The sequence below is a fragment of the Orbicella faveolata genome, unplaced genomic scaffold (genome assembly GCF_042242905.1).
Source record: "Orbicella faveolata isolate gen_17 unplaced genomic scaffold, um_ofav_v1 contig_46, whole genome shotgun sequence".
Lineage (NCBI taxonomy): Eukaryota > Metazoa > Cnidaria > Anthozoa > Scleractinia > Merulinidae > Orbicella > Orbicella faveolata.
In genome coordinates, this window is record NW_028301576.1 from 13,152,210 (window position 1) to 13,177,750 (window position 25,541).

A 25,541-nucleotide genomic window follows, 5' to 3' on the forward strand; every position below is an offset into this window, starting at 1 on the left:
TTTCAGCCCAGGTAGGGGGGGGGGGGGGGGGGCTGAAATTTTGTTGCGATTACATGACAAATTTCAACCCGGACTGAAATATTAGCCTCGACGCCAAATATGTAACTGCGCGCGAAGAGTCTCAGGAGAGGCGCCGAGAACATGAATCGTCAAAATAGGCGCATCGCTTCTCTCGCAGTTTAGCCTTTTGTTAGCGCTCAATTTTCAACCTTTTTGGGATGGTAACAGCCTACAAGATGATGGAACTGAAACGAAACCTGTCTTTTGCTACGTATCTCTCAGCCAGAAATACGCACTTGCATAGAAAGAGCAGATATCTTCAAGCTCGCCGAGTTCGTCGAAAGCATTGAACTCGAAGTTCTTATATTCCACCTGAGCTTTGGAATAAGATTCTCGCTTCTCGCTTAATCGCTTCTCCTTCGTAGCGGCAGTCATCTTGTTTCCCAGAAAACAAAATCATGATTGCGCATGTCCAAGCTCGCTTTTCAGCCCGGGCTGAAATTCTGTTTCGATTGCATGAGATTTTTTCCCATTTTTCAGCCCGTTTGCCAGGTTTTTCAAACTGGGCAAGGATTTTCAGCCTGGGCTGAATTGCTGCCCGGGCTGAATCCTTTTCCATGTGGTCGCCAATTTGATTATAAGAGGATTTCTTTCAGAAGCCGGGCTGAAATTCGCCATGTAATCAGGCCCTTAAACACGGCAGAAACTCGACTCTGATTCAGACTTCGTGCTAGAGTCGTACCAAAATCAATATTTACTGAAGCCACGTAACTATTCTCCTAGTAACTCCCTACGAAAACGCAATCCTATCAAAATACTTTAATAATTTATGAATTTTGTTTGGCGCGGCAGAAACACGACGTTTGAATTGCCGCCGTGCAAGAGTCGTGTAAAGCCTGCTTCTCATATCCCGCCGACCTACCTGCAACGTAGTCGCCGGTTGCAACTGCCGGTTCCATCTGCGATGGATCGCCGTCGTACTCTAATTGGCGCGGAATGCAAATCGAATTGGTGCAATTTTCAACCATTCTACCTGTAAATATGGATCGAATCGTCTTACTGGAGTACGTTGCGTCCGCAGATGACGTTCACATAAAATATTTTCATCTTGATAATCGCCGACAACCGCCGGTTTGCCTACGAAGTTGAACTCAGCTCAACTTCGCAGGTAAGCCGGCGGTCAATTATCATTCGGCGATAAATGTTCACATACGCCGTAAAGGTGTCCCAGGCCGTGCCGGTGGCTATGTCCCTTATGAGAAACAGGTTTAACACGTCAGAGCTTGTCGAACTTAATTGCTTGGGGAACCTAATTCAAAAGTTTGATTCAGACGCCGTACTTCTGCCGTGCTTTTGTCGAACTTAATTCCTGCATGGCAGAAGCACGACGTCTGAACTAGGCCTTAGACGTTTTAATGTTACTAATATTCAGACTCAGGTACTGCTCACGCGGAGCTCTTTAGGGAGGTCTTTCTATTCTTTTCCTTTGTTTCACGTTAATGGTTCCTCTACCGTCTCTTTGTCAGAACGTTAAGTTCAGAACAGCTCCGTTCTGGGATTCATATAATCCTTGTAGTTGACTGGGGTGAGTTGTTGGAAACACCACTTGCATACATGACATTTGGGCAACTCCTTTTTAACTTGACGTGTCACGCAATACTTAACTTGGTCTTTCCGGCCGCCTTATTGTTTGCAAAACGCTGGATTAAAAAGTTCCCAAAGGGAAAAAGGCTAGTATGAACTTTGGGTAACCGTAAATTGGCTATCGGCCAATCCCTAGCATATCCCATGAGCAACATCACCAGCAAGCTTGATAAAATAGCGTGTAAAACATGATAACCGCATACGCGTAATGCCGTCCTTTTCTCCGTTACATCTGTCAGTCATTAATGTTCTCTGTTTCAAATGAAAGTAACACAGCACAGTATGTCGGTCCTCTGAATATACGCGTTCGTGTGACGTACCCTCGGTTTAAAAGTCTGCATATGATGGCAGCCATAATCAAGTTTTCGTACTCGCAGTCACAACACTTTCAATATTGCTTAACGCTGGTCTGACGTATTAGTACCAGACTGATAGGTGTATCTCGGTAAGAATCCATCCTCAGTTATGTTTTCTACAAGCACACAAAATGTTGTCACTATTTAAATTTAAGGTGCACGAAAGCGCAACAGAACAAAAGAGCTTTGCGAATGTGGACGAGCTAGATAAGTGCATGTCAATTTGACTCATTTTGTTTTCGTGAAGCAAAAAAAAAAATGTAACTTCTGGTATGCATATTAACAAGAATGCAATAAAATGAAGCTGCTAGAGCTTCCCTTTTACAGTTCATTTGTAGCCGATAGCAATTGCAAGAATTTCGTAATAGTTAAAAAAAAAGCTTGGCCTTCCGCAGGTTTTAATACAGCACAACAAACACAAAATCTTTTCTGTAGACAACGTGATCCATATATTGGTCAGATTCCCACTTGTTAAGCTCACACCAGTGCTTAATGATCTGGTAGTTTATGGATGCACATTGGGTCATCGACAAACATTTCTGTGCACATTCAATCATTTCTCTCGTCTGGAATAAGCTCAGGTTATGGCCAATCAACACGCGATCGAAATTGGTAGAAATACCTCCAATAAAATGTCGACCATCTCTGTTGTCATATGATTTCTCATTTGTCTCTTGAAGGTGAGCGTAAAAGACCAGAGCGATGAAGTTGAATATCAGCCCTTTCTTCATCGTTTGCGTCAAGAGCGCTGGTGTTTGCTCCAAGAAAGAATTTGTAAGATCGAATGGCGTACAAAAGAAGGAAAAGAAGAAGCCACCGACCAATTTTATGAGCCTGTGATGTTATGAGAGTTGACATAGCCTAAAACAACATCATCACATCAATAGGGAATAAGGGCAAATGGTTCGTGTAAATCTTAAAAAAACACTACTCATAGCCAAATTTAATTAATTTTCGCGTCCAAAAGTGATATTTTTTCAAACATCTTACATCATATGCTCCGTTATTGCACTTGGTAAAGTATGAGGAATTCTTAAATGTATTATCTTTCCAGAGGAGTCTTAAAATTCAGATTTAATGAATCCAACTACAAAAGGAAGCCTGAAAAATAGTTATTCGAAAACACCATCCACGTGCACACAATCTAGCCTCTCCATTCCTCGTTAACTATTTTCGATAACCAGAAAAAAGAGAAAAAAAGTAGTCAAGTGGAAACCTTCAAGTTTCCCATTGGTTATTTAAATAGTCCTGAGAAAGCTCACTACAACTTAACGTATTGACAAACTAGTTGGATAACTGTCTATCCTCACAACAAAAGCTGTCCACAGGACGTATCTTTGTTTTCTTTCAAACAGGTGGCAAAACCGAACCGTCTTCACCTTAGCAGTTGTATTTACTGTTTCCTAGCCAACTGTCCTTAGCGTTAACATTTGTGTTTGCTCAAAGAAAACCTATTTTCGTCTATACCACAGAACAGAGCAATAATGTAAATAGAATGGAATATCCAATCCACCCCTTTTTTTTTATCAAAGACTGTGTGTTCATATAAGTAAGAAAAGCGAGTCTTGAAATCATCACAAATGATAATTTAATTTTCTTCACAGTTGTTTGGTAGATATCTTTCTATGTTTCATTCGTCAAAGGCTGTTGTCTAGAGCACCTGTACTCATAGTATTAGTCCCCAGGACAAAAACCCACTAGATATTATAAGGAAAATAATTTATACTGCATACACTGTGTCTTTTGGCGGGGGATTACTCTGATGTCTGTTGCTGCAAAAGTGATGTGCAAGGTATTGATTAGAAGAATATCAGGTGGTGTTGATGCAAAGCTACGGAAGGAGCAAGCTGGTTTCAGGAAAGGAAGGAGTACGATAGAGCAGATATTCGTTCTCAGGAACATCGTAGAGCAAGCAGTGGAATGGAACTCCAGCTTATATGTATGCTTTGTCGACTACGAAAAGGCTTTTGACAGCGTTCACAGGAAAACCTTGTGGAAGATCATGGAGAGTTATGGGATACCGTCGAAGCTTGTCAGAATGGTCAACGTAATGTATGATGATAGCCAATGTGCGGTTGTTGACGGTACAGGTCAAACGGACTGGTTTGACGTGAAGTCCGGCGTAAAGCAGGGGTGTAACATGTCAGGGTTTCTGTTCTTACTCGTAATCGACTGGATCATGAGAAGAACAGTAACGGGTGCTAACACTGGCATTAGATGGAAATTGTGGTCCAAGTTAGACGACTTGGACTTTGCTGATGACATTGCTCTTACATCCAGTACGAAATGTCAAATCCAACAGAAAGTGAAAAATCTCAGCACTAACAGCAAGAAAACTGGTTTGAAGATCGACTCCGAAAAGACAAAACTCCTTAGACTGAACACGACCAGCAATGAGAATGTTCAGGTTGACGAACACGATATTGAAGATGTAGAGAGTTTTGTGTACTTGGGTGCACACATCAGCAAGTCAGGTGGCACAGAAGAAGACATCAAAGCAAGGCTAGGGAAAGCAAGGGCTGCATATAGTAAGTTAGGTAAGATCTGGAAGAACAGTCAATTTACCTACAAGACTAAGACCAAAATCTTCAAAGCTAATGTCATCTCGGTGTTGCTGTATGGTTGTGAATGCTGGCGAATGACCAAAACAGATGAGAAAAAACTGGATGCGTTCTTACACAAGAGCTTTCGTCGGATATTAAAGATCTACTGGCCAATGCGGATAACAAACGAGGAGATTAGAGCAAGAGCAGGAATGGAGACAATAAGCAAGCAAGTGGCAAGGAGGAGATGGACGTGGCTGGGTCACGTCCTCAGAATGGATCACCACTCACATCCACGAATTGCTCTCACATGGGTACCTGAAGGCAAACGGAAACGGGGTCGACCGCGCGAGACTTGGAGAAGGACTGTAGAAAGGGAGCTGGAAAAGGAAGGTTTAAGAACATGGGCAGCAGCGGCATCGACTGCGGAGGACAGAACAGCCTGGAGGCAGAGAGCTTACGGCCCAATTCTCCACTTGGAGAACGGATAAATGATGACTGTGTCTTTCTTGATTGATGTTTTGTTGCCTTATTCATAATAATGGTAACATAGATAGAGGACGAGTTCTTTTATATAATTTGTATTTGAAGTTGTCGACGTTCGAATTCATTTCTCTAGGAAAACCAGTCACCGTCTGATTCATCTGTCGTTACCAATGCACGCTTGATTCCACTTCATAATTTTTTTTTTTTTTTTACCACACCCTATGTTAATGCGGCCTCATGGTACACAAAATCAATTGCTAGTATTTTCCAATGGTGATCCGGTTTTTGAAATTCCAATAAAACGAGTGCCATGGTTTATTCTCTTTTAAAACAGTTTATTTCAATCACTCAATGAGTGTGTCCTGTCTCTGGTAAAGTTTATCTTTTGCCTCTATGACTGAAAATTGTCTCAAAAAATAGGGTATTATAAATTCTACTCGTTAAAGTTACCGTATACCTTTAGAGGTTACTCACGTCCAAGGAATGTAGCGCGTCCGATTGTGACTCTGGATAACTAAACCCCATATCAAATTAAAGCTTATAGAGCTGGCTATCAAACTGTACCAATAATTTAGAAATAAAATGAATTGTCCAATTTTTCACGACCTCTAAATGTGAGCGTCTAAATCACCGTTTGAAAGCTACAAATCAAGGAAATTTGTTCGTTTGCCCTAAAAATTTGGGCAGTAGCTAGGTTGACATAGAAACAGTTACTAAAACATGTCTTTTATTTCCGACTATTTGTTTTTCGCGGTAGCATTAACTGTGATAAAGAGAAAAACGAAGACAAACTCGACAGAATGACCTATAAAATTACCTTATACCTACTGGACTGAAACTCCATTTAGACCTACTGCCTTAACATACACAGGTGTACAGACTGTGCAGTGCTGCACTAGCTTTGAAGTTTCCGGTGTTCTCGTAAAGAACACCATTCACCGTGCCGAGGTGTGTCATTGTTTAAACAGGAGGCCAGCTGGGATAGAGAAGAGTTCAGACAAGTCTTCTTCTCAAAGATTGAGCCATACAGCATGCACAGTACAGCAATGAACCATTTTATTGTTTTCATCTGTTTAGTTGCGTCCAGGGAAGCTGCTGGGAGGTAGGGACTCATTTGCAGCATTGAAGAAAAGAAGAAATGAAAAAAAGGCAAAAGAAATGACGCGACATTGGCGTGTAACAAAAACATGGAAAACTTAAGACTTAAACACAAATATATCTTAAAAGTAACGAAAATTTCTTAGAAACTAAGTTAAGGACGAATCTTCTCAATACGACGAGTATTTCGTCGTTCGTAGTCACGAGCCACGCCAAAATATGTCGTTCAAAATTTTTATAAGTTTAATCTGTTCTTATATAGCTCCTTTATTAAAACCAAAGGACGGTCATTTTCTGGCCTAACAGTTTGGTTCTAGCTTATAAAATTTAGCACAATTATTTCATTTTATTCTGGTAAGTTCAGATTGGCCATGTTAGGGAGTCAATCGAAAAAATTCTAGTGGCAAGAATTCGATCACTAGAAAAATGGGGTGGAACTCGCAGACATGAATTGCGCGTTCGTACAAGGAAAAGGAATTTGTGCGGCTCCTCCAGGATGCTTCGACGTTCAACATCCATTCAATAACATTTTCAATTTCTTTGTCTTTTATAGCTGAACTTGAATGTGAAGACAGTTTTTAAGGGTTAAATATCATATCGGCCTTCAGCTTTGGCTACCGAACATGTCCAATGCTTGTGAGAATGTCTGTTCAGTTATGCTTCAAGCATAAGTGACGCCTAATCATTTAGGGCATTTATAGCAAAATCCACGAAGTGTTTTCATTTGCATGCCAAAGCTCACCAATGAGTATAGTTCACCCCTTTCTGAAATATACTTTGTCTTTAAACGTGTTCAACGAAAATGTTTCATGCTTGCGCCACTTTTGATTTTCAGAAGTCCTTTAGCGGCTGCCTCGAGCCATGGTTTTAGGGAAAAGCGCTCCCTTCCAGCACGCCAGCTTTTGGTTGGCTACTGGGGACAAAATGCTATTGGAACAAGAGTCAGCCGACAATACTGGGAGAAGGACCTGCGCTACTTCTGCAATAATCACAAGTTTGATGTCTACTTGGTGGCATTTGTACACCGGCTCTTCAGGAATAACAGGAACAGAGGTATTGCCATAATATTAAGAGAGGGTTTAAGAACGACGTTTACAGCAAACGACAGTAATTAACAAATAAAGAAACCTCGACTGTGCTCTGTTCTGTTGTAAAGCACGCAGGAAGCGGTAGAGCACGAAGGAAGTGTAGGGGAAAACACAAGACGTAGTCGAGTGTCTTTCCCCACTTCTTGAGTGCTCTACTGCTTTTTAAGTGCTTTACAACAGAACAGACCACAGTCGAGGCTTCTTTATTTGTTTTATGATAAAGAATCCGATAATTTCCCTACGCATTCGGCTGAATTTTCAAACCAAACTTTATTTTCCAAACGAGTAAAAGTGGCGTCAGCCGTGCACTGTTCTCTGATAAAGCGCGCTAAAATAAGCCAATCACAATCCTTCTTAGAATTATTCAAATAATTTGATTGGCTAACGAAGCGACAGCCGTCAATCACAAACTGGACTTCAGCTAAGCTTTCAGTTTCGAGTAGTTTCGAGCGGCTTTCGAGGGAAGAACGATGCCTTCAAAGTTCGCTTTTTAGTTAATTTTTAAATACGGATCGAAAGGCAGGTAAAGGTTGATAGTCCAGCCGTATTGTGGCCCATGAAAACGTGCACTTTTCCAGTGGAAATTACGAAACGAGGAGTTCAAAGCTTGCGGATGAAAAGGCGAAATGCCGAGTTAAATTTGAAAGGAGCTACAGTTATTTACGACTTGTAGCCGCTTGCAGCAAGATTGCCCGAACTAGCGTAAAAGTTAGAAAGACTACACTCAGTACACTGCTCCCACCGGTTCTACTCCGAGCACAGAAGAGAATATCAGAGCAAGCTTTGCACTGAGCACTCGTCGGTTCACTTCGCTGAGATGACCGGAGAACGAGCGTTACTGCACTGCACGTAAGTGTTGTTTGAGCAATTGAGCATTTTTATAAAAGTAAAGCTTCTCATCATAAACAGAGACAGTTCAATTGTTGTTTTCTGTCATTGCTTTACTTCTTAAGTATAATTTCTGCCTTCGTAACAATTATAATGTCTTTTATCAAAGCACTGTTTAGGTTGAGAGGCGGGAATCCAGCAAAACTTTTTTTTAGTACATTTTTAACACTGCTGTTGCTAACAATGGTCTCCGTGAGCCACATTTACTGCAGACAAATAGCTCGTTTCCATTGCGTTTGTCTGAGTCACAGGAGATAATTAATTTGGGTCAAATTTGTCAAAATTCCGAAGCAAAAATTTGAAAACCAACTTACCGTCATCAACCCGTGCTCTGTTCTCTGATAAAGCACGCTGTTTCAGCCAATCAGAGCGCGTGCTATATGGAAACATTTTTATAATCACCTCTGATTTTTTTTTTTTTTTCGTCTAACAAAAAATCCAAGACAAAAGTAAAAAATTTCCTATTAATTTACAGCGAATACAAATATTTTTTTCATTTTAGTGCATAAATGGCTAGACGGTAAAAGTTAATCTTTGCGGTTTGTCACAAACGTCTTTCTTAACTGACCCCTGAATAAAATAATTATGAGTTTAACTCTACTAGAAATTCGTATGAACAAGTTTTGTAACCATCTAAGCTTCATAGAAACCAGTCAGCCCGCTGTGCAAAAAGATCAAAGTAGAAAACAATTAGACCTGATCGTGTTGCGGTGGACAGTTTTGTAAATATGATTCAGTGTATGAGTACGAACTGGAACATGCTTTGAAATGTATCCAAAACATTTCGTCGGTTTACACCTAGTTTACATTACGGTCGGTTAAAAGAGATTTCCACCTAGAGCTTGGCGGCCTAAACGGAATAGTTGGAAGTGAGCGAATCTAAACAGTTTGTTACACCAATCCACAATAAAACTTTCACTTACAATTGACCAAAGGAGGAGGCTATATTAGTCTAGGTGGGTTCCCTGACATCAAGGTGGCAGCCAGTTTTACCCTGACACCCCCTTCACATTCGGTGCAGACAGTCTTAGATACCTTAAAGGGCTGGAAAGAGAACAATATAGAATAACAATAGCTAATATTAAGCTATATACTTTCATCGCACACTGACCAGACCGAATTCCTGGAATGAATTTTGCCCATCACTGCAGCTACGCACCGGACACCCAGAACCCTGATGCTTTTGAGTGCGCTACTATCGGCGGTGGGATCAGAGACTGTCAGAAGCTTGGTAAGAAAATGTTGATATCTCTTGGCGGGGATACTTGTGATGGCAGCCTGGGAAGTGCAGAAAACGCAAAGAAACTTGCATACTACATATGGAATATGTTCCTTGGAGGAAAGGACATGCAGGATAAAAGGCCATTTTTGTGGTACAGAACAATTTAGGTCATTGTAGAAACCCAACTGGTTACAGACAGCTTATACATATAGAATATCGTTCTTGAAGATGATTTCTAGTCCGTACTGCGCAGTCTCGCACCCTAATGTTTCTCGACGGAATGCGAATCGATGTTGTTCGTTGCGAACCACATACCTTATCTTTGAGGCCTTTCAAATTCTTTTTTCAACAGCTTCATTGATTTTTACAACTGCGAAGTTGTCTCATCAAGTGATATGAGAAAGAACGAACCATAAAGCTTCGACCGCTTCACATCCATGATGGTGGTTGTTTTGAAACCTTGAATTTACTTCATGTAAGCTGTTGCGAAATGTTTAACTTTTGGGATGTCTTACATGGAACAAAACAAAAAAACGCAAGCAAACTCTTAGACTTGCTGAAAGGTCTACCCTGAAATTCATGAGGTCGACTTGTGGCAAGTCTAACAAACTCTAGAGACTGCACAGTGCGGACTGGAAATCATCTTTAACTATGGTTCGTTCATTTGAAAGCGAAGATCAACTTGGATTTGAGGGACTGGGTGAAGGTATAGAAGTGGTTTTTCCGCTATCAATCATTTTTTCTAATCTCAGATCTCAGCTTGATCGATTGAAAAACAAAAAAGAGTGAAAATTGTTATTTCATAGACTGACAGTTAAAATTTAAATTTCTGAAGCTTTTTGTAGCAGTCTCGGTTACTTGTATAAATCCCGTTCAGATCTTTACCTAGCTACATGTCATGCTGTAGTCCGGCGAAACCTAAGAGACAAAAATAAATGACGGACAAAATGTAGAGCAATATTTCATACTAAAAAAGATGCATAGTGAGTTTTTCTATCGTTCATGACACAATGATGCTTTTCCATACATTAAAACGGTACTTTTGTACGGTTGTAGGTTAGTGACTTTTGTACTGGTATTATAGTAATAAACATTTGGCTTATTTTGCAATAACCAACAAACATTTTATCCAACCAAATTAACAGAACGAAGCAAGAGGGGTCAGGATATCAAACTTTACACGCTTAAGAGAGCCAAACACTCGCTTCAGGCCTGTACCGGTATCTGTAGTAAATATGATATTTTCCTCTCTACAGGACAGTAATGGACGGGGTCGATCTGGATATCGAGATAGGAAGTCATAATTACTACCCAGACTTTGTTCGTGAGATGAGGCGGCTTATGAATACAGACAAACGTAAACAGTACCTGATCACAGCTGCTCCCCAGTGTCCCTTTCCTGATAAATGGATGGGACCTCAGATACAAGGCTCTGCACTAGAGGGTGTGTATGTAAACTGCTGGCAGTCTGTTTTTCTTCGAAATTCAGGAGGGGTTATGGGGCCAGACGCTTTCGTTAGTCTTGAGGGAATGGGACGAGATATGGACATACTACTCTTGTCTCGCCTTCTTCCCTACTCAGCCACAGCCATACCGCCCTTTAATTTACGCGATGGCTAAGTGACCCTTAGAGAAAAAACCGGCTGTCACCAGACTGGTTTGTATACAGTCAATCGTTCAATCCATTCATGCATTCATTCAGCCATTCATCCATCCGTCTTCCCGTCTGTTCGTTCGTCACCCCAACAACCAACCAACCAACCGACCAAATATTTTTGGTGTTAACTGAATACTGACAAATTGCCCACTTACAACCCACAAAGGAATGAAAACAATAAACACGGAAGCTAAACTATGGAAATGTTTTGAAAGGATCAAGAGGCTATCTCTCCGACGATTTGCTCCGAAAAGATAATATAATGTTCAAATCATTGGCAGTTAAAACGTGAAACGTTAAATTGGCTTTACTAGAATGGTAGGAACGAGGAATGAAAGAAGAAACAAGGTACCAGGCAGTAATGACGTTGCTGTTTTTGTTTTCCTGTTTGGCAGAATATGGCAACGAATTTGACTACTTGTTTATTCAGTTCTACAACAACTACTGCTATCCCGGAGATCAATATTTTCTCCCTGTGATGGACACTTGGTTAAAGTGGGCACGGGGTATTCCCAATGGCCCTCTTATTGTCCTTGGTCTGCCAGCAGGACCCGACGCTGCTGGGAAGCCGCATTACTACTTCCCGCCAGATAAACTGGCTGCCGTCTACAAGGTATTATTCATTGATTAAAATCAAATCTCCCATGGTTAGCTGTGAAACCGTCATTTGCATTGTTAAGGCTAGCCCTCAGGGTAAGTAACAATGGACCTCATATGTTGGCAAAATGAGAAATCCCGCAATTTACACACTGCGGGTGGACATTTTCTGACGTAACAGTGGTTTGTAGAAACTCCTAAAAACAGAACATTTCACCTCGTTATTGATATTGATCTTAACCAATTTTTCTGTTTCTGTAGCAAATCCGTGACAAACCTGGCGTTGGTGGACTTATGTTCTGGGATTGTTCCTGGGTGCAAAACAACAACGTCAACGGCAAAAACTATGGCACGTATGCATTTGAACTTCTGCAGGGAATTACGATTCCACCCTCGCAGGTGCCAACCACGCATGCCCCTCCAACGAAACCGCAGACAACGTGTACGGCAACCCAGTCAACAACAACAGGAAAGCCGACGGCGCCCCAAACCACGAAGTCACCGACCCAAAGTCCTGTTACTACAACAAAGCCTCCTACTGGTGAGCTTGGTATTATCTTGCCTTTACATCTCCAGATTTTACCCTTTTGTCGCTTTATTTGTTTTGAGATATTTTAATCTCAACCAGTCCCCTTTTGCGATCGGGTGCACTGATGCACTCGAGGCCATTTTGTGACAATAAGTTTAAAGTAGAATCTAGGAACAAAATTTGTGAATTTTAGCATAAAAATCTTTGGCCAAATTGTAAAATATTGAAAGCAGTCTTTTTAAGAGCGCAGCGAGCCAAGTTCTAAGCGCGCCCCGAGAAACTATTACGCTTTTGTTGTTTTTGTACCAACTTCTCTTGTGTTCTATAAGTCGAAAAATATCCTCTAAACATGGATCAGCTATTAATTCCGATCGCAGAAACGAACCTAAGTGAGTAATGTTGGTTTGTGTTATTTAGGTCCAGTAGACTGTTCAGTGGATGGGTATTATTCTGATCCTGTAGACTGCTCCAAGTTCATCGTTTGCTCTGCTGGTGTTGCCTATCACAAGAGCTGCCCTCCAGGCTTGAAATATAACAAGGCTAAAAATCTTTGTGATTGGCCCCAAAATGTGCAATGTTGAGACGAAATAAAGCCAATGTGACGTATTGATGTAGTTATTGTATTGCCAGTCTCTATTCCTTTTTAATACTGCATGTACTGGTAGCCATTCGTTTTAATATCTCGTGCTGTTACCTTTGAAAGAGATAAAAACAAAAGGAGGATTGTCACGTGAGCTTCAAAGCCTCTAGGAGAGCACCTGGTCCGAGAAACAACAAGAATTACAGAGACTCAACTTTTTTAACCATATTGGTAAAAGACCAATGTTACGAAAAATTGTCTAAGTCTAGTTCCAGAACAACCTAGAACCGGAAGTCATTCAGCCGTGACCAATTTCTATAAGAACATTCCAGAACATTCTGATCCTTATGTAATTACTCAGATTAGAAACTGTGTTAAACTACTTAATTTAGCTCCTAATAGAAGTCTCTAGAACTTTAAGCCTCATGTATATTAGGGCGAGAGTTTCTTCTGTGAGATTGATTGATTCAGATTTGAAGAAGCTTAGTGCTGTAAATTCGTGTAGTTACCTTACGGAAATAAATTAGTTTGTTGCTGTTACCGGCGATCCTGAGTTCTGTCTGGAAACAACCCTGCTCTTTAACGATACTCGTAACAACCAAATAAAATTAGCTTTTTCTCCGTTATCATCGATAATATGTAAATAATTTTGACGGGAATGATGCATTTCTTAGTCCTTTGGTCCCTTAGAATATCAGATGCGTTTTATTTGCAGTAAGTAAGTAAGGTCTTTGTTTACCGAGGGTACGTAGCACGAAATAAGATAAAACACTGATAAGCAAGTGACCTTCCTAACATTAAATACAGAATAAGAAATAAAACAGATGTACTAGCAAAATTTAGTGACAAAATCAGAAGTTTTTCTCTAAAATATCGAGTAAAACTATACTTAAGAGCCAAAAGTATTTAAATTGCACAATATCAGTATGTTAATTTCCAATGCCACTCCCCAAAAATGACGTTACTTCAGTTGATGCAAATTTGAGAATAAAGTCCGTACACTTCAATTTATTACCGTTTTTTCTAAGCAATTATTACTACATTCTGTGAAGACACAATAGCAGAAAGTAGGCAATCTTGATCACGCTTTTATTGGACTCTGATGGTTATGAAATAACCACTTGGCAACGATACTTATCTTATTTCTTTCTTTCGACGTACAAATACACGTTTGAATATAAATACACGATGTTGAGGGAAGAATTCTACAATGATGAAAAAAGCTTGAGGGATACATTTTTACGTAATATAACAAAAACGAGGCTCGGTGTATAATCAAATATCCAAACACCGAGGAAAATGCTTAAAACACGACGTACACGATGATGAACTTTTCGATTTGATGAAATACTGTGTCTAGTGTTTGATACATCGTTTCGTTCGAAAATGGGTGAAACCTGTATCCTAATTTCAATCTCGGATCTTTTAAACTATGGCCGCAGTTATGATTTCCTTTGCTCAAACTTGATGAATTCAAAAGTTTGAATATTCCATTTTTTAACCCACTCTCTTTAAAATCTATAATTTTAGAAATTCAGCAGTTTTCGTCACCATAAAATGGTTACTTTTTATTACATTGTCTATCATTTTCATTTGAGTGTTACACCTATAGCTTGCCGCTACACGTATTTACACAGCCGCCTGAGGTTTGTTACTCTCCTTTTAAATACGTATATGCTAACAATCTTCACCTTATGGCTTTGAAGAAACGATTTTATCATGTTGACTAAAATTGGGAAAATGTTTGAATAAAACTTAAAAGATGTTACGAAGACTTTGACCCCTTGATTTCAAAGATGTGTTAACTGTGAAGCGTAATGTAATCTCGAAAGTAACACGTTTTGTTTTTCCTAGATTCTATTCGTTGAATTATTTTTACTCCAATGAATCCCCACTCTTCACTCTCTGTCTTATGTACAGCCACCCGCTCTGCTGAACAAATTAAAGATCGGATAGGGGCTTCCTCCCTCCGATTTTTCATGAGTAAAACGAGCGGTTGTATACAGGCTGCTTTGCTCCTAGTAAAATTGAAACAAAGAACTTAAACTATTGATCGATACTTCTGTGAATACTTATAAACGTTATTACGTTATCATGTTTCACCAAGCTAAGGAATACTAATCTTGCACTGAATTAAGGACGTTAACACGAAAACTCCTATGGACCGTTTTTTGAAACTTTTACTGCCGTCATCTAATGTTTTACTTGCGTCAGAAATGCACGAAAAAGTGTAGTTCATCGACATCGAAAAAGTTTGAAAAGTTTTAGGCATTTGTAGAAAATTGTAAATCGTTATTATTTAGGGCCTGTTTACAAGGAGAGAGGGTTACCTTAGCAAGCGCGTTACCTTAGCGCTCGCACATTTCCTCTTTTTTTTTTTCATCGTCGTTTTTACAAGGCAGCTAAGGTTACACGGGTGGGCGGGTTACCCTACCTGCGCGCTAGGGTTACCCTGGCAGGCGGGTTAACCTTTTCTCTTGTAAACACTCCAGGTAGGGTTAACCCACATACCCGGGTTAACTTTCTAATTTTTTTCCAAGCCCTTTGAGTGTAACCGCGCATTAAGTTGTCCCGGGTTGTAGGGTTACCCTATCTGTGAAATTTTGCTTGTAAACCTGGGCTATCTTTTGCCCTCCAGCTAGGGTTAACCCCCTTGCTAGGGTATAACCCTCCCTCCTCTAAACAGACCTTTATTGACTGCACGAGCTCATAGTTTTTTAATTAACAGAGAATTGAAAAAAAAAATTGTAATTTAAACAGCTTTGCAACATCACGGCAATTTTGTTTGCCGACCTTTCTGTTAATTTTAAGAGTGTAAAAAAACGAAAGCGTAACAAAGCAAATCCTTGATGATGATATCCTTTTCCTGGGTACATTTTCTTATTATAAGATTGCAGGATATCTAAATTTGCATAATTCCCCAATCGTACTGTCTTAAGAAATATTAAAAAGATGGAAATGAAATTGAAAAAGATATACATAAAAACTGAATTTTGTGCATGCCCCTGTTTCACATTTGGTCTCAGTTCCATAAGGTGCTGGTCATGGAAACATGTAACACACATTTCTTATTGAAGAGCAAATGTTTGCTCAAATTTAAGTGTAAGGCTTAACAGTTCTGACATAACGCTTTTATGAACGCTGTTACAAAGAATCAAATGTCGGCAAAAAAGTAGTTTTCGAAAAAAATCCAAATAAGGACCAAATGTTTAGCTGTCATGATGATTGACACCTAGCAGTCAAATGCGTGTGTGCAAGGCAAATGCATTAAGACGCTTTACAAAAAGGTGCCCACTTGAAAAAAAAAGTTCAGTTTAACAAGCGTTCAGTTCCTCAAGTCAAACAAGGAGCACCATTAACACACTCTCGAGGATCATGAGTTTTAAAGTGATATTTAGACTCGCACTTCTTTATTTCGTTCTTCTCGAGTGGGTTATTGGTCATTCATGGATGAGTTGTCCCAGGTGAAATTAAAGCGTGAAAAAAAAAAAAAAATGGTCTATTGTTCCGGCTCAACATCTCACTTTGAGCAAAAATGAATAGCCTTTTGTTCTTGGTACCCCTGAGGGACTTCGTCTGAAGCCAAGCCAAAATCACCGTTATTGTTCGGAAAACTTTCGGCACAACAATTAAGCTACACTTGAATCAACTCAATTTTAGTAAAAAAAGCTAGAAAGGTGGAGTCGTGATTCACAAAAAATACGTTGAGAGTAAAGCGAAAATTATTAAAGAGCGGAGAAACGCTACCCAAAACATCGCGTCTGTAATTTTAATTAGTGGGATATTTGTTCCCTGATTTCTTTCCGCTAGAAATCACTGTGGACATCAAATGGTCGGCGAGGAAAGATGCGCGAGCTTCGAAGCGCTGTTAAGAGCTTTTAACCTCTGGCCAAATGCTCGACTGAAAGCAATCTCTCCTCCTGCTTTTCAATCCGTGGGTCGAACGCGGAAACAGCGGGAGCGCGAAGTGAGCGGCTTTGCCGCTCGATTATCGCGCTGGCTATTTTCGCGTTTATCCTACACTGATCTTATGGGTTTAGAGTGTAAGAGAGCCTGTTCGCAATCTAGCCAAATGCGAACTTCAATTTCACTCCCACGCGTTTTGAGTTTACCAGGTTAGAGCAATTTTAAAGCAAAAACATGCCTTACTTGTCGGCAGCTTTTACTTTCACTTTTAAATACATGTGTGCAACCGCCACCCCACCAGCCACTCCACCGCAACTATTTGCACCGACAGGATTACACCAGTACCATCTCCCCTCGGGAGAATTTCTCTTCCATTCAGTCTCTCTGATCGTTTAACTTTCGCACTCGTATGGTAATCGGAAATTTCAAAAACTCTTGTGAGCATTTAGAAGCTTATACTGCCATTGTTTCAAAATGGCCATATAAGACCAATCTTAGGTCTTATAACAATGCCTATTGTTATCAATGTTGAGCCGGTTTTCTTGATACAGGCCTGAACGAGACTCGAACTCATGACCTCTGCGATACCGGTGCAGTGCTCTACCAACTGAGCTATCAAGCCATCTGGGAGCTGGTCAGTATGTAAACTGAACGTTCGGGCCTGAATTTTTTTCAGGCCATTAATTTCACAACTACTTTAGTTGTGTGCATAACTGCGATGATCAATCATGTCTTCATATCTTTCTCCGCAGTTCAAATATTTGATCTTTCATATATTCATTTACATTCTTCTTCATCTACGGGTATATTTCGAACTGACAATGTGACCTGCTCCCATATGGCTTGATAGCTCAGTTGATAGTGCACTAACCGGTATCACAGAGGTCATGGTTTCGAATCCCGTTCAGGCCTGAATTTTTTTTTCAAGGTTTAATTTCACAACTGCTTAAGTTGTGTGCATAACTGCGATGATGAATCATGTCTTCATATTAATGTCAAATTAAAGCCTGCGCTTGACCTCGTAACGTTTAGAACTTTCATTGAACTTTTGGTGTGTTACTGACAGTGCACTTCTGCACTTCATGTAATTCCCAGTTAGCGGGACACATGTTCTGGTCGGCCAGCACATCGTAATGCTTCTGTTGAATTTTTTGTTGCTTTCTCTGAGGGTTTTCGCCATGTTCCCCCAATTTTCCACCTCCACAAATATAAATTAATTGCTCTTAAATTCCAGTTTGATATGGTATTTCATGTCCACACGACTGTATCAGTCGCAAATAAAATTTTAGTGACTTTATTAATAATGCTTTGCTTCAGCAACTTCTGGTGACATTCTAAGGCCTTAAATTTTTTTTTTTTTTTTTTGTGACTTATAATAAGTTCTTTTAAACCGTTTTTTATTTTTATTTTATTGGAAAAAACCTGTTTAATTGATCATTTTTGGCGTTGTTTCTGTTGCAGGATCGTCGACGGAATCCACTTCAGTTCCCATCGTCTTTTTGGCAAGGGGTTTGCGAAGGAACCTGGTGGGCAGTGGTTACCATGACAACAGTAGGGTAAGAAAATAAACATCTACTATGTAAATATCAGAGGATGAGAAGAGGGACATACATTCATTAAAACGCGTTACTAAATATATTTAACGAAGGAAAAAAAAACTGAGTTGGAATTTCCGAACGACACACAATTTTCAATACAAGTACCGAAATGCAGTCATTTCCTTTATTTTTATCGTTTCTTTCTTTGTTCCTACAATAGGTATGGAGATAGATCACCCAGGTCTTTGCTGGCCCGTATTTATGCGGCGGTCTGGATGATCATTGGTATGGTAACTCTCTCCACATTCACTGCAGACGTTTCATCTATATTGACGGCGAGAGAAATGATGCTTCGGAACACATATCTCAATAGAACTGTAAATATACTGATCATTTGCTAGTTAGGACTCAACTAGTTCTCTCTGAACACCGACACAGTGAGCCGCCTCCAGAAAATAAAGATTTCAAGGCTAAATAGTTCATTTTAGGTTAGCAATTGATAGATATGCACCAACTCAGCTGTTATCACCTCACTGTGCCAATGTTTTTAACCAGGAAAGCAGGAAGTCAATTGATTGCGAACAAATTAAATTTCATTTTTTCGCTTATTCCATTTCATTAAAATTCAACGATTGATTAAAATGATATTGACATAACAAATTTGTTTATTTTTGCATTAAAGACTAGTCCAGGCGTGGAGGTCATAATAGTTTTATTTGTATTGTAGATCGGAGTGCCTGTCGGCAGCAAGAATCTCTTTTCGAAGGAGTTCAGAGGGGGAACTATTAAAGGTAACTCAACTGAAATAATTTCCTTGTCGTCGTTTATGATCCACATGATGAGTTCTAGTTCTAATAAAAGCTTAATGTGATAGGCTGACAAAACAAAAGACGTAGTTGATGTTCAGTGTGCTGTTCTTAGGCCACAAGACGCAGAATTGCGTAATCTAATGCCTTTGTTTGTTTTTTTTTAAAAAAAGGAAATTTATAGAATAGCAGAATCATAATATCATTCTAAAAGGCGTCGTCCACACTACGCCGGAAAAATATGAAGACGCAGCAATCACCGGTCATTTTGGACTTATGTTTTAAGACAACTCGGTCAGGGAAATGACATCACGCCATCCCAGCTCCGCTTTCAAAATGTTTCCTTCCACACTAAAACGCAAAGCCAGTGTTTTCAAATTACTCTGGTTTGAAGAGCCTTTTCGAAAAGCCCCGTTCTCGTAACGTATTAGCGTGGGAGGAAGGCCTAACCGTAGTCTAACCGTTTCAAATCTCTCCGGCGTGACGGGGGCCTAATTGTAATCTGTTAGCTAGCAGGCTGAAAATTAGATATTCTAACTTGACTAAAAATTCGTCGAAAACATCCGGGAACTTCCTTTTGAGCATTGACGTAAGAGAGAATATTGGGAACCAAACGAGGAAATTGTTTCATACTCTTTACTCTATTAACGAATTTCCCTAGAGATGGCTTCCTTGAAAGATCTGAAAACCCACTTGCAAACTGGAAAAGGCTTGCACAGTATTGTCCTTTACACCTGTGTTGCCGATCACGACGCCGACAATAAGCAGATTCTGGAAGCACTGAAGCCTCACATCGTCGGAATCAGTATGAAGGTGATCAAAAAAAGATCTGCAACAAAAGACGACTTGGTGAAATGTGTGAGGGAGAAGATAGAAAAACATCCCGAAATCAATCCACTGACAGACATTGACGACGATGATGAATTAGAATTCTATGAAGAGGAGGACTGCAACATTGAGATGCGAGAACGCAGTCAGATGAAAAGTTCCCAGCACCGGGATTTGACCGCCATTATTTTGTACGCATCTTTGGGCCTGCTAACGGCAACTTTGATTGTTGGCAGTGTATGGGATGTGACCAGGTCACGTAAACAAGGGAAAACTGTTGAAGGTACACTGTGTCATAGTTAAATAAACTTGTAACCAGTTATCACGGCAAATATATTCAGGGAAAAGCATTTTGGATGGTGCTACATTCAAAGGCGCAGCTTATGAGAGAGCACTGACAAAACAAATAGTTTGACTTAATGAAGTTAAACATGTTTAAGGTATCAGTATACCCCAAATGATTCGTTGGCGCTGCTTTGAGGTCGGACGTTTGACGCAAACCCTAGTAAAGTATATATTTTTAAATATTTATTTTAAAAAAGTTAGGTTTTCCGAATATAGCGCCCTATTTCACAAAGTACAGAGGTTCACTTATCAAGTTCGTTTCCGGTCAGATTTGAACGAGAGGACGCGATCAACATCGCTATGTCTTCTTGGCACTTTTTTCTTAAAAAGCGATGTCGGGAAATTTTTATTACTTGTCTGGTTTGTTTTTGACACGCAGTTAAAGTTTGAGAGTTTACAAAACATGTGTTCTCTTCCCTAAAATGGTCATAACTTTTGAAAGAAACAAAAACTAAAAATTCCTCGACACCGTTCATTTGCCTGATTATCAGGCAACGGTCCCTCCAAATTTCTGCGAAAAACGTTGAAACCTCGCCAAAAACAAACTCAAAAGGTGTGCTTCACTCGCTGAAATTTTGTTTCGTGATACGAAGGAAAATACTTTGGGGCGCTCTTCTGGTGTAATGAGATAATTGCACAAAACGTGTGAAAATAATGACGCGTTGATCAATGAAGTGAAGGCTCATCATACTTTACCAATACCGAGTTCGTTTCAATTACAAAGAGGGCTCAAATCTTGCTTCTGGCGACAAATATCCTTGTGCAAGATCTGAATTCCACCGCTCGTGCGCCCAGGTTAGTAAGAAAATAGTTTTTGTTTCCGTTTCTTCTTTTCAAATTTTAAAACGCCTTAGGTTAGAGAAGCCGTAGGTAACGATAGAGCGCACTCGTAAACAACGTAAAGCAAACCCACGAGATACCGATTGAGTTGAGATGGTACCATTACCGCTTCGAACGGCAAAAGCGCCAAGGAAATAATGCTTAGAGGATGTCAAATGCCTTCCTCGTCCAGTGCGAGCAACCTCTACTGCTTGAAGAAGGAACTTTTGTCGCTAGCCAGCTAACGCATCAGCCCAATTGTGATCGAATGTTTTTGAAACATTTCCGCCCTGGCCTTTTCCTTTGTGGTGCCTTCTTCGCACTTACAAATGGACACGAACTTTTGCGTTTCTTCGACGATATATTAAGCTCAAATCAACAGTCTATGCACGGAGAACACTCAGAACAGCTCGTCGACTACTATACCAAACGCAAACTTTTGACAATCGTACTACGCGGTAATCTGTCTCGCAACTTTTTAATGTACTTCTCGTGACAACCCGTTGACAGTTATCAGTTAGAGTTAATTAATGCAAAGAAAAGTTTTAGAATCAATCTTTTCTCATAGAAATTTTTTTTGAAAGAAAGATCCCAATAAGATCTATCTGAAAAGTAAAGAAACATGCAATTTTTCTGAAAAATGGTCAATTTTGGGGTATACTGATACCTTAAACAAGAAAAAACAACAACAGCAGTATTTCATTCACATGCTTTACTGCCTACAATTAAATAATTAATAATAAAACAGGAAAAAAAGTTAAGCGGCATTTTACTTTACACCACCGGTTAAAACTCCGTTTTCAAATTCCTCCGACGCAGAGTGGACTGGATCTGAGTATCAGGAGGCAGCGTGGCCGAGTGGTCAGCGTGTCGAACTCGCAATCCAGCGGTCCCGGGTTCGAGTCTCACCCTGACCACTACATGTACCTGAATTTGTTTCTCGGTAGCCCCGAGTTCAAATCCTGGGCCCCGCTTGTAAATAGCTAACTGGTTTGGCTACGGCCAGTTGGGATTTTTAACAATGTTATGTTTATGTTGAAATATTTGTTTCAGTTGTTTGCTCGGCCCCACTAGCACTTGTGCTATAAACATTGCCGAGAGTAAATAAAGGTGTTTCGCTCGCTGTACAATTCACCGTTATCAAAGTATCAGTCGAAGCTAGAAATATATACAAAGGCGTGACCAAACGTAACATGAAACTAAACAAAAGAAACATGAGCAGTTCGACGCCTGATTGCTAACACTTACCCGGTGGCTCAAGAGAGTTACAGCAAAACGGAACGAAAGCTTAAATCTACGGTAACCGTTACAAGGACGCTGATTGCGAAAGACTGATAGAATATGCAAATACGTTAACAGCGATGATTCATACATACATGTATCTAAACAAGCGCCGGCTCAAAATAACGCACGTTCTTTCGTGAACGAAACAAGGACAGTGGAATCCAATTCGGTCTGTAATCATACGAGTGATAAACAAAATCGGACTCCCGCTTAGCGGTCGTCCGGTTTGTTAATCACGAGTATGATTACAGACTGAATTGGACGACACGATGTACTGTTACCAATTAATCAAAACTATGACAAAGTTCAAGAAACGAACCAACCATCGATTGATGGCCATTGATCGCTGAACGATTAAACGTCGTTATGAATGCTGAAAAACACAGCAGCTCACTCAACAAAGTGCACCGCAACAGCGCGGGCAAAATGACGCGTACTGTCCAATTACAACCATGACGCGTACACTGTCCAACTAATGGTCAAATCGGGCTGCTGATAGCCAATCACGTTCGAGAATTTGCTATAGCTTTGCTTCATCACATTATTACACATTGAATTCACTATCTCTTTTCTGATTGTCCGAAAGGGTACAGTGAATTTTCGAAATCAGCACCTGTGACGTCATCTGGCTGCAGATTATACAATAATCATGTTAAGAACACTTAAGGTCACGGGTAATTATATGACCGCGGTGCATGATTTCTAAGGGTAATCATGTCAAGTTCGCGCGCTTTGTGTTGCTTGCCGTCAGTGAAGAAACTTACGTCGACCTTGATTATTCTGGATATCACGAAACATTATCCAACAATTTTTTATTATTCTGTTTGTGTGCATCATCGTCAGCTATTGGCGGCTAACAGTGATTTCTTAATACCCTGGAACACATTTTCAATGCGGCGTTTTCACAGCCATTTGGCCGGAAATAAGTTGAGGTGTCATAGCGGTATGAGCTAGCCAATAAATGCGCATGTTTTCGCTTGGGAAAAGAACGTACACTTTTTGATAGCATGATCTATAATACAGTGATTCCTGGCGCAGTCTGATATAAGATTATATTTTTTCTCAGGTTATGTTGAAACCAGAGCGAGTTTCGGGAAAAATGCAACAGAGGAACCGATAGAAATGAGCGTGATATTGGCAAGGGAGCATGAAAGAGAGAAATGAACATCTCGTCACATAATCTTGGCCTACGGTGACGACCGTCACGTTGATAACGAAACAAATTTAGAGAATAAGTTTAGCACTATATAGCTTAACACGAGCGTTAAGGGGATGGGGGATTGGAAGTCTCTCTATACTTCATAAATGCTCCGAGATTTATCGTATTTAAATGAGCTCAGTCTCGTCATTTTGAGTTATTTTGGCCACGTACAAGATTACTTTTAAATTCAAGAAAACCTAAAAGTAGTATTTTGCTAAAGTAGAAAAGCGCCAAAGAGATAAAAATGAACCATAAAGGAACAAGGATGGTTATGGATGAAGATTAACCATGAAACATTTAGGCTGAAGTTTTCAACATGACCAAACAGTGACTTAGCACCTTTAAGGCATCCAAGCCGATCTTGACGTGAGGGTATTCTAATGTCTAATGATTACGAGGACCTGTTACTAAGAGGTGGAGAAATGCTCGGATTCATCTTCGAATTATTAAGGCTACACTGCTAATTCCCAACCAGATTACTACATATCATAAATTTCGCACCATCTTGAATAAGCTGCTTTGGATTTAACGATTTTTAGAAGAGAACGCCCAAAGCTGCGAATAATCAAACCCAGTAAAGATGGCTTAAAATACCTAAAAAAAAAAATAATAAAATAAAATAAAATAAAAGTAACGCCAATAAATTGTAAAAAGTGTTCATTACAAATGACTTAAATGATGTACAAAATATGGCTGATCATCTTAATAACGAATATCTCACAGTTTCTGTTTGTTGCGTCTTTATTTCCTCAATGGCACGTATTTATATAAGTATTTATTTCTTGTATAGTCTTAGGTTAATCATTAAAGTGCATTATATTGTACACTTATTTACTGCGCCTGTCAAAATAAAATGATAATGACAATAAAAACCAAGGCAATAATTGAATAAAACAAGATAAGAAAATCAAAAGCTACTATCATGTAGCATTGTCAAGGAAATGCCTACACCATATTGTGACAAATGGGAGGATAAACACACTTGATGAATGACACTTCTTCATTCTGTTCTATTAAATTTTGAGCGGTGCGGGGGTGGGAAGTTTGCCTTCTTTCACTTGGGTGCATTTGATCCGCTTAAAATGCATCTCCATCCTGTGGAATTTGCCATTTGTTTCAAACCACCTCCCCCCTAAAACAACAACAACAACAACAACAAAAACAACTGATAATGACCGGGGCTTGTATGGAGGGATGAGAACTACTGGAATTAGTTCGCGCATTATCGTGCGAGTGGAAAAGGTCTATAGCAGTTTTAATTTGTGATTGTTGTGTTTTGATAGTTACGAATACTTCCAAATGTGTAGGCTTTTCAAACCCTTTTGAACATTTTGGCATTACCATTACAAATCAAACTATCCTATATATATCTTGTGGCTTAAATGAAAGAAATCCTGGGGCGCGTTTCTCGAAGGTCTCGAAAAGCCGGAGCAAAATCTCAAACCTTATGATTACAGCGCCATTTTATTCACATATTCTTGATATCAACAGAGGTTCTTTTCACACAAGAAGTTTCAGGCGTATAAACCTCTCAGTTTCTAGATACAGAGAAATTAAAAATGGCTTTACGGGCCTGAAAAGTTTCCGGGACTTTCGAGGAACGGGCCCCGGGTCTCCTTGAAGAGGAACAGCTCACTTCCTGATAATTATCCTTCATAGTGACTCAATACTGGCTCCCGGTACTCGGGTTGATAAATCGACTTAGAGAGGTTACCAACTACTTCATTAGTTTGTTCTGAAAATGGAAAAAGCATGAAAATGCGAAAAAAAAAAATTCGAGGTGGCCTAGATCTACTACGTCAGGGTTTTGATAAATCGGAAATAAACAGTGTCTTAAACGAGGAAAACAGAAAAATCAGGAGCCCATCACTAGGAGCGTGCAGATCCCATACTAAGCCTATGTCACGCCATTTTTACGGACCGGTCTACTTTTAGGTTTCTTTACCTGCGAAATAGGTCAGTTCCGGTCTACATGAGCGCGTTCCTGAATAACCCAGTCTTCCCAGATGAAGTTCTATTAGCCTACCATCTAGTAACTGGTCTTCTTCTTATACGTAATTTATATCGTCGCGCAAATTTCCTTTCATTGCAAAAGGCGTTGCGTGACTGCGCGACTTATCTTTAAT

At 39.9% G+C, this 25,541-nt stretch overlaps 2 protein-coding genes across 3 annotated transcripts; both read left to right on the plus strand.

Moving 5' to 3' along the window:
• Positions 1–5,783: 5,783 nt before the first annotated feature.
• Positions 5,784–12,714, plus strand: LOC110041314 (uncharacterized). Of its 2 annotated transcripts, XM_089278753.1 has the most exons (7): positions 5,784–6,131; positions 6,963–7,180; positions 9,218–9,476; positions 10,582–10,769; positions 11,378–11,595; positions 11,841–12,120; positions 12,526–12,714. In XM_089278753.1, the coding sequence occupies exons 1-7, from the start codon at positions 6,061–6,063 to the stop codon at positions 12,687–12,689; spliced, it is 1,398 nt and encodes a 465-aa protein (XP_089134879.1). In that variant the 5' UTR covers positions 5,784–6,060; the 3' UTR covers positions 12,690–12,714. The 2 variants fall into 2 exon arrangements, with proteins under 2 accessions (XP_089134879.1, XP_089134878.1); XM_089278752.1 differs by having other exon boundaries at positions 6,055–7,180.
• A 5,606-nt stretch (positions 12,715–18,320) lies between these two features.
• LOC149098486 (uncharacterized) lies at positions 18,321–24,006 on the plus strand. The gene is made up of 4 exons (XM_089278414.1): positions 18,321–18,509; positions 18,860–18,923; positions 19,600–20,049; positions 23,281–24,006. The coding sequence occupies exons 1-4, from the start codon at positions 18,408–18,410 to the stop codon at positions 23,376–23,378; spliced, it is 714 nt and encodes a 237-aa protein (XP_089134540.1). The 5' UTR covers positions 18,321–18,407; the 3' UTR covers positions 23,379–24,006.
• The last annotated feature ends 1,535 nt before the right edge of the window (positions 24,007–25,541 follow it).

Coding starts and splice junctions, on each gene's coding strand:
- LOC149098486 (XM_089278414.1), top strand. CDS start 18,408: ATGATCATTGGTATGGTAACTCTCTCCACATTCACTGCAGACGTTTCA. Junction 18,510..18,859: donor ACACATATCTCAATAGAACT/GTAAATATACTG, acceptor TTTGTATTGTAG/ATCGGAGTGCCTGTCGGCAG. Junction 20,050..23,280: donor ACAAGGGAAAACTGTTGAAG/GTACACTGTGTC, acceptor ATTTTTTCTCAG/GTTATGTTGAAACCAGAGCG.
- LOC110041314 (XM_089278752.1), top strand. CDS start 6,856: ATGCCAAAGCTCACCAATGAGTATAGTTCACCCCTTTCTGAAATATAC. Junction 10,770..11,377: donor ACAAGGCTCTGCACTAGAGG/GTGTGTATGTAA, acceptor CCTGTTTGGCAG/AATATGGCAACGAATTTGAC. Junction 12,121..12,525: donor TACAACAAAGCCTCCTACTG/GTGAGCTTGGTA, acceptor TGTGTTATTTAG/GTCCAGTAGACTGTTCAGTG.